Source organism: Sinohyriopsis cumingii, unplaced genomic scaffold, assembly GCF_028554795.1.
Source record: "Sinohyriopsis cumingii isolate HCF-2022 unplaced genomic scaffold, ASM2855479v2 utg000441l, whole genome shotgun sequence".
NCBI lineage: Eukaryota > Metazoa > Mollusca > Bivalvia > Unionida > Unionidae > Sinohyriopsis > Sinohyriopsis cumingii.
This window is the reverse complement of record NW_028315899.1, coordinates 1,522,450-1,532,273: the sequence shown is the minus strand read 5'-3', so window position 1 is coordinate 1,532,273 and position 9,824 is coordinate 1,522,450. Positions and strand designations below refer to the sequence as shown.

The window sequence follows — 9,824 nt, the reverse complement described above, 5'->3', positions numbered from 1 at the left end:
CTTTTACTTGAAGTACCATGGAGTATATATTGCTTGTACCTAGTTGGCTTCACAGTTCTTTGTCAAATGCCAGTTTCACACTCTTCTGTATCAAGATGGAGCCATTAAGCTTTTTGGGGGCAACCTTTTGTCGTCTGGTCGTCTTCCAGGCTAAATTCATATATATATATATATATATATATATATATATATATATATATATATATATATATATATATAGTTAAATTACATTACGATTGTTTGTGTGCGCTCTGTTCCAATGTCAAAAAACGGTCTTATATATACTGAGTAGGTGCATTGAAATGTTTGTACCCCAAAATGATATTGATTGAAAATAATCATAAAGATGAAACTAAAATCATTTTTACTAAATCTAAAAACTGAAGATTTGTTATTATATAAACATGAACATAGTGTGAGTAATCGATCCACAGCAAACTATCATTGTTCCCTGTCTCAAAGCGCTGCTAAATAGTGAAAATTGAGAAGACAGAAACAAAATATATAAAATGCTTAAATTACATCAAATACGTGATAAACGAAAAATAACTCGCCTGTTACTGTCAGTTTATTCAGAGTGATAGAATTGTGCACAACGCCGAAACTATAGTCTTCGATATGGGCAGGTTTTGGGCTATAAATGGTCACATTAAATACTGACTCCATCGTAAAGTGTATAGTGGTCGGTTGGAAGTTGAAGTAAGTAAAACTCTCATGCATGCAGTCATTTGGATCTCCACTTGTTGAATTTTTCGCATCGCCATTTTTGCTCACGATTCCCATGCGGCAAGTAATTAGATCAGGATTGTTATTTGAAGCCACTGTAAAATTGTAAATGTATCCCAAGATAAAGATGTAAGATTAAAACTACAACGTATTTGATCTAAAGCATGTGTTTTCTATTGAGATGGGAATGTTTTGATTTGGTTGGATATTCGCCAACCGCAATCGAAAAGATTCGAATGCTTCAACCTTCATTCGGCAAGATATATAATGACGGCCCAAGGTGTTGTGAAAAACTGCTATTTCAGACATCTATAAGTCAACTAGCTGCAATTTTCAAATTTAGCGACATTTCTTCTTTCTTAAATATTTAACATAGGTAGTAGATAGTTAATGCTATTTCAATGACTCGCAATTGATTAAACTGCTCGATGATATGTACACTCTGTTATTGTTTAATTATATATACTAAACTGATAATTTTGAGACATATGTAAAACATGTTATGATTAAAATATACATATCTTCATATGACAATATATTTTTCATTTAAATGTTTCGCTATGTGAAAAAATATCACGTACGGCAAACTTTAAATATGAGGAACATTTATTTGTTTCATAATTTGAACGTAGAACAACTACAAACTTAGCAAAGACCTCGTCCATAGTTGCATAATACTTTTGGTTTAAAATCAACAACAAATAAGGTATACTAAAGCGAAAATGTTTGAGGCCTATTATATGGGGCTATAACGCAGCCGAACAAATATGTCTGAGGGGACCCGACCTAAATCGTCAAGCACATATATTAGGTCAGTAAGTTGTTGTTGTTGTTGTTGTTGTAGTTGTAGTGTTTAACGCCATTTTTCAGCACAAGATAGGCTATACATGGCGGCCAGTATAACTGGTGGAGGAAGAACCCAGGAAAACCCCGGGAAGAACCATCGACCCACGAGAAGCTACTGGCAGCTTTCTCACATACCCACGTTAGCCGGGCCTGAGACTCGAACCCATGCAGACAGAGGTGAGATGGCAGTGATCTGGAACGGTGAGCGCTTTAGACCACTCGGCCACTCGGGGTCCCAGGTCAGTAAGTAATAAGATATGTCACTCCCGATTCATAATAGTATAGCAGAGTGTTTACGAAGCAGGAAACCAGACCAAATGGCAATGTGCATTATGGGAAATAAAATACGGAGATTCTGTACTTTCACTTACGATAGATGATACTAGTTATTTACAGTCTCACGTCCACTGAAAATGTGACACAAATTGTCAGCGAGAATGAATACGTTGAATGTTGTCAATGAACTTACAAAAGGTCTCGTCAGTATCTTGTAGCATTTGTTTAAAATTCATTGTGTACTGCAGGTGGTATTGACGAAAGTGGGACTGACGAAAGAAAGGGCAGACGAGAAGATGAACTGATGGAAGGTTGAATAGACGGACAATCAAGCTCAAATAAATGTTCAAGTTTTGAATGAAAATCAGAGAAGAAAAACAAAAGGGTGTTAATCATCATGTTTATTTTATTACATTAGAACGTTCTAGTTTTGAGGTTAACAACAGAGATAATCCAGTAGAAGGAGGTCGGTTTGGGAACGGGAATTAAACCCTCCAGTTTATTTCAGTTTTCTGTTTCAATACTGTCCTCATTTTATTAAGAGAAGCAAGGAGACCTTCGCGAGAACGTTAGTTGTACTTGCATAGAAAGTATAAATTAGATAACATATTAAATGTAGATTATTTTAAATGTGCCACAGGATAAACTGAAGGAGGGGGCAGACTTAACTATCCTGCTGGTTCGATATCGTGATACAATTGTGTCAAAAATACTACGTGGATATCGTTTGTAATGTATTGGTATATGAATCAGAACCTTTCTAAAACAAACGGAAATACTCTTGAATTTAAAGGATCTTTTGTGTTGTTTTTTTTTTGTAGTAGAATATCAACACTAAAACAAAACAAAATAGGTCGTTCTCATATGTCCTCCATTTTCAGAGAGTCAGTTGCCTGCTCTTTACCTGAGAGAGAATGTATGAAATATCTACAGGAGATTAATAAACCAGCAACATCTGACAGCTTGGCTAATTAACTTTCAGAATAATACAAACAAACTGAAAGTACAGGAGTATCAGTTAGTAAGAACAAAACTCTCTCTCAAGATAGGTCGTTTTGGCTCCTTTAGATTCTTGAACTGGATATATAGAGAACAGCCAATATTAGATAGATAAACTTTCAAAAAGTTCAAAAGACATTCTGTTTTGGAAACAAACTTACTAAGCACATGACAGATTCATATCTTGTTAAGCATGCGCCACTTCTATTAATAAAGGTAATGACGCCTTAAACTTTCGAGATATGATTTCTTCTCTTGAGTGATAACAAAAAAAAACACCAAAGCATATTTTATCAGTAGTATACTCACACTGGCATTGCGAAAATGAGCTCGGCACATCCTTTTGGAATCCTGAATCGCAACGACAGTTGTAAGCAAGATCATTATAGCCACAGTTTCCAGGCCAGCACCAGTGATCCTTATAGCAGCATTTGGCTTTGAAAAGAAATAATATCTATCTCTAATACATATATGATTCTTCAAATTCTACATTAATAAAGTGGACTTCATCATTAATTTAGAAGGTACACCTTAACAGTACATTGATAAATCAAGCCAATGTACGTATAACACCAGAGAACACCTTTTTTTACATGAAAGATTAAGGACCCCAACGAGGTCAATCACATAAATCTCGATCCTCATTTCCTCACTTTTTACATATAGACATCTTTACGTACTTAATAATTCAAACACAGCAAAACAACAATAACAGTTTGGTACCAGCTTGGCTTCCGATAAAATCTGTTATAATAACGATTGACCTAATTAAATGAAAAAGTCCAACAATTCTAAGTGAATTAATGTTCAACATAATATGCATCTTTAGTTTTCTTTTGTTTGCTTTATTGAATCCTTTGACAAATTCGATTATGTATGCATTAACTTCACCTTAGTGATATGTCTATATAAGTATTGACCGTTTATCTTTTTGTTAATTCCTGGATCACACAGTTGGCATGACTTTTCTTTGTTTCATGCTTATATATATATATATATATATATATATATATATATATATATATATATATATATATAAATATATATATATATATATATATATATATATATATATATATATATATATATATATATATATATATATATATATATATATATATATATATATATATATATATCCAACCAGAGAAAGCATGGTTAAGTTATCTCATAGTTTAATAACATTCTTTATTTACATGCACACATACATACATACATACATACTTACATACATACATACATACCTGGTTAATTATAACCAAACAGACAAAAACATTGATTTGTAAGTCCCGTTCACTTCTCTGATAAAAAAAATTAAAAATCCACACTTGAACGAATCATCGTCTACAAAGACTGTTTCCTTTTCTTCAGGCAAAACAAAACTTTGTTCTTCATTTTCATGAATGTTTAAGACTGTATACATAAGCTTAACATGTGTGGACTACATTAAGTCAGACGGGAAACTAATATTAAGTCGTAGATTTAACAAGTGCAGGCCTCTATAGGGTCGAAAGAGAAATGTTCTGTTAAAAGCAGAATTTAACATTACGCCGACATGTTGACAAATGTATGGGTCCAACGGAAATGGAATGTCAAAGAAAATAGCATGGAGGAGGAACTCTTTATTGGGTCAAACAGGAAATGTAATGTTAAAACTGCATCTGCTGTCCACCAAGCAGTTATCAATCTAACACATAGTTAACTACTGTCCACATGTACCATTTAACAACCATTTTGGAGTGACCATCACACAATTGTCCACTACCCAACACTCGCACTTTATGATCAAAGTCTGACAGAGTAGTGTAGTGTCACTTTGCCGACAATTCACAAATTGTTTCAATGATAAAGACAATATTCCTAAAATTGTATCATGTGGACAAGACGTTTCTCTTTTCTGGATTTGTGTAACTTTTAAAAGTTGGTATGTTTTAGAAATTGTTCACGTATTACTTCCTTTGTTAATAATTCAGATGCTTATCTTTACTTCAAATATGTTATAGAGATGACATCCAGCAAATTAGCATTAAGTTTAAATTCATCGAATTTGTGAAACATTCAGTATTTGGCAAGTGACTAATTATTTTGAATTTCTTCACTGCAACAGTGTTTTTCTCTTCTTCACTTTCTTCTTCTCGTCTTCTTTTCTTATCTTTCTGGACTGGTAAGGTTCCTTCTTCCGTTTCAAAGTCTTCTCTCATGTTCTGAGTGTTGTCCATAACCCCCAAGAAGTTAATTACGCAGGTGTACTAAATCCCAGACGTACAGAAAAAAGTTCAAAGTGTTGTGATACATAAAGACGCTCTAAAGATCTCGATCTTTGTCATGGCAGTATCGTTTGAGTTCCTCTAACAACGAGGTAAATAAGTCCGTAGTGAAACCTGCTTTCTCGGGTGGAACGTCAAACGTGAAGTCTTTAAATTTCATCGTCGTTGTTCTAAATTGTCATTTGGATGCTAAAATAATTTATGGGGTATAATTAATCCTTTCCCTTCTTGAACGCACTTTGAAGTGACGATATGGTAGAGAAAGAAGTCGATGATGCTTGATATGGACCTTTCTTCTGTGTGGAGTGATTAATCTTTCCAGCTCCGCGTTTCTTCTTGTAATGAAGTGTCGGTCTTGGAAGTCTTCCCTTTTAAGTGCTGGCCAATATCGGCTGTACATAAGGTAAAGTGAAGTAGTCGGGAAGTCGCACTACCTTCTAATAGATGATTTTATATATTTTCCAAGGGTCGTAATGATAATTCTGTTTCACACACACACACACACACACTTTCTGAAAAAAATATTTCAGTTCAAATCTTTATGGTATTTGTTCCCGTTTTTAAGATATTTCGTCACAAATGTGGTCATGGGTCACAATCATTACGTGAACTGTTCCGCCTGTTTTGTAATTTTTCAAAACCTTGTACCCTAAAATTGTAGATTGATTTTATTCTTCTATAGGTAAATTGTTCGATGATCTAAAATCTTGAGCTGACATGAGCTTGTACGCTTCAGGTGTCCTATCTGTCACGGAAAAACATCTAACAATAGATCTACCGTTTATCATAAAGTTAACAAACACACACGTTTTTCAACAATGACGCCAGTATAATTGCACTGTATGACCCTAACAATTGTAAACTCTGATTCTAAAACAAAAACATGCGTTTAGATAATAATATAATAATGTTCGACCTATGTTCTCTCCATTGCTTTAAGAGTACAGTAGAACAAGGCGTGTTAAGGTACTCTTTGAAAACTTTTCAACACATTTTGCAGCGAGTGCTGCAAAAAAAAAAATGAGATCTCTTAAATTTGAGATATACAGCAAATGTTACTGGCAGTCAGTCGACATTAAATATAACACTATCTTTTTATGAAATTGATGAGCAAATGAAAACAATGAGCAATATAATGTGTGGTTTTCTTAATTACCTAAGTCCTATAATACCGCAAAAAATATAACAGAACTAAAATTAGTATCGTACGTTTCTGTCTTTTACTATCCTTTCTTGTTGTGCAATGTAACGCTAATTCTCTGTCTGCCCTTCTCTCGAAACACTAGTCTCCAGACAAAAGTACCGCCCGTTCTATTGCCACCCAACGCAGTAACACTTTTGTGTGTGCGTGTGTTTGTGCCCGTTGTCTATGTGTGTCTGTGTGTGTGTGTGAGAGAGAGAGAGAGAGAGAGGGGACACGGTACAATATTCTTTTTCTTTGTGCAATGTAATCCTAATCTTCTGTCTGCCCTTGTCTTGAAACTAGTCTTCAGACAAAATACCGCCCGTTCTTATGCCATCCGACGCAGTAACACTTGTGTGTGCGCGTGTTTGTGCCCGTGTGTGTGTGTGTGTGTGTGAGAGAGAGAGAGAGAGAGAGGGGGGGGGGGAGAGGGGCGACAGGGTACTTACTTTCTTCTAGATTTTGCTGGAATCGTTTCTTGTTGATGACAAAAAATTCGTTATACCGCGTTTGCCTTTCTCACGCAGTAGGTCCCTGTATATAGGGTTAGTGTCTTAGAGTATTAATTCAGTTCGTAAACCATCAAGAAGATTGAAGAGTCCACAAAACTCACCCTTTTAGTTAGAGATATGACACAAGAGAACACTCTTGTTAGAAGAAATTTAGAGAGACTTATTCAAAGGTTTACATAAGAGAAGGCGATGGACTACTCCTCTCGAGATGAAAGTCAAGATGCTTGCTGTATTAGTCAGGAGAAAGGACACTATTTGACTGAATGTCCACAACGTTAAAGGAGGACAGAAGGAAAGAAATACAAGGTCAAGATAACTGTTATCATTGTCAGGAGAAAGAACAATGATCTTCAGACTGCCCTAAGGATTAAGAGAACGGATCAAAGAAACACGTTTAGGAGAGGGCTTCCGAAAATGAAGAAGATCCCTTATCAGTCTAGAAAGACAAAATAACAAAAAAAAAGTGAAGAAGAGAACAAATCTGTGGCAGTCAAGTTTTGTTTTTAAATGGAAAATTAAAAGAGAGTGAAAGAAAAAGCAAATACACATTTAGCAATGTGTTGTGAAATTTAATTGTAACTTCTAAAATGACAGAATATACCAAAAAGAAAACGTTTATCTTGGTCTTGATTTCTTTTAATAAGGATGATGTTTCTTTAGTGACACTGTATAACTATATACTCTTTCACCTGTCTATCTATCCCTGAAGGATATGTTTAGTTAGAATTGAAATGAAAAGGATGTTTTCCTTCACGTACGCGCTTGAGGCTTTTCCTTCGTTTGGATTCTAAGCTAACACATGACGTTTGCTAACTGTATGTACGTGTTTGGCATGGTATAGTTGTTGTGGTGGTGTAATGGATATTATGGATGACTTTGACGTCACCCATGTTAATATTCCATTGGACCGTAAGTGTCATTCTCATGATAAATTCCCATTGACGATATATTCCTTTTTAGCTTTTTAACATGGAAGTCCCACTGAAAATAGGGTATCCACATTAACTACTAATATATATTTTTTCCACTCGGAACAGGCAAATTTTATTTTTATTTTATGCTCAATCGTACTGATTTCTTACTGGGTCCGCTATGTCAGTGGTTTACCACATTAAAAATAGACAGTTACGTAATTCTGCTTCCGTATTCAAAGTAAAACATCACATTAAGAGGCAGCCATATTTACGCATCTAATACGAATTTCACGGTTATCAGGTTATTGATGCAGGAGTGAAAATATTTATCGTAATTCACTCTACTGAATTATAAGAAATATCCTTGGAAAATTCATCAATTCACTGCGTAAGATAAACTCAGCCAGTTATTTCAGCATATAAACTTTCATCTAAAATATTTGATAAGGGGAAGAATATACCTCAGAAAGGATTCGGATGTGACACAAAATTCTGTCATAAATAGTATGGATATATAACATCTAAAACTGATTAAGCAGCCCATAGAACAAATAAAATTGTACGCTTCCAGTAATCAAACTTGTATAAATTGAGTCATTTAAAACTTCGGTTCTACACGAAACATTATATATATATATATATATATATATATATATATATATATATATATATATATATATATATATATATATATATATATATAAAAAGAAGAAAGTATGTGCATCAAACTTGAAACTGAAAATATTACTAGTGGTTGTAATTTATATATAATCTAATGAGAAACTATTTTTAATCATGTTACGCTCTGCGTTACCCGTATACCTTAAGTGCATGATATACTTCTTCTGAATGGATGATTTGGCTTTGCTCATGAACAAAATATGCATGCTACGTACATAATCACAGTCATTGTGCTGTGACAGAAATAGTATCTTGGACTAAACAACTGACATAAAAGATGACCATGTCAGTGTAAACCATTTTCTTCTACCTTTCCCTATATCAAAGAAGGGCATTGTTTTTTGTGTGCTAAATTCAATGGAACTATGTTTAATGTATCATAAATCATTATGCGATGAGACCCGTGTGAAATTAGTACAAATATACTGTGATTCCAATGCTTTTTATCTTCCCTTGAATTTTGTTTTGTTGATAGTCCAGAGCACTAACATTGGAGGGATACTGGATCCAGTGGTTTTATATACAGTACCAGTGCACAATAACTAAAGAGAATTATTAGCAGTTAATACACAATATTGGTGGGATGTATACTTATCTTTTAAAGTAAAAAAATGTATTAGAAGCATAATTGATAATAACTACTGAAAATACATACGATACGAGCAACAGTCTCCGTCATATTCCGGACGACAGTGGCATGATCCTCCGAAATAACTACCACCGTTATAACAGTCAGTGTTGCAGTCTCCAGTTTCTTCAGCACCACTGCTACTCAGACTACAATCCTTCAAACATGCATCCCAGTCTAGGTCTGAATCACAGCACAGTTCTCTACTCCTGTACCTTCTACCACCACCGCAAGATCTTCCACAGCTGCCCCATTCTTGCCATGAAATCCATTGACATCTGTCTTTCCCATCAGGACAATCACTACTGCCCCACCATCCTGGTTTGACAGAATGAATATATAAACAGACGAAAACTCCAATTGAAAAAAATAGTCCCATTGTCTCAACCTTGTGTCAGACTGGTCGTTCACTTTATAGCATTCTGATCTAACTAGTGTTTACATATATTTAACTACACGGTTATTTGAGATAAGCTTTGCAACTTGCTTTATACATCGTGTATGAATTTTCAGGTTACATTATCTGGTGCCGATAAATATGAAATGTGTATAAAAAGCTACTGTATTTACGTAAGGTGCAGTATTAGTTAGGTCTGATACTAACCAATAGACTTTATGGTAAATGTAAACCCCATTATACTGGATAGAAAAGCAAACAAAGCAATTTAGTCTGCGATAAAACGTTTCGTTGAAGATATCCACAGTTACCAGCAATCACATTTGTAACTTTTTCGCTGTAAAGCCATTAAGTAAGCCAAAGCCTTGTAGTATTTTAGTCCCCTCGTACACGAA

The 9,824-nt window shown here is 34.6% G+C and overlaps 1 protein-coding gene across 1 annotated transcript; it reads right to left on the bottom strand.

Annotated features, from left to right (window-relative positions):
- Positions 1-513: 513 nt before the first annotated feature.
- Positions 514-9,451, bottom strand: LOC149774050 (uncharacterized). Its single transcript, XM_089945868.1, has 3 exons — positions 9,060-9,451; positions 3,157-3,282; positions 514-821 (listed from the first exon to the last, which is right to left on the bottom strand). The coding sequence occupies exons 1-3, from the start codon at positions 9,409-9,411 to the stop codon at positions 514-516; spliced, it is 786 nt and encodes a 261-aa protein (XP_089801994.1). The 5' UTR covers positions 9,412-9,451.
- Positions 9,452-9,824: the final 373 nt, after the last annotated feature.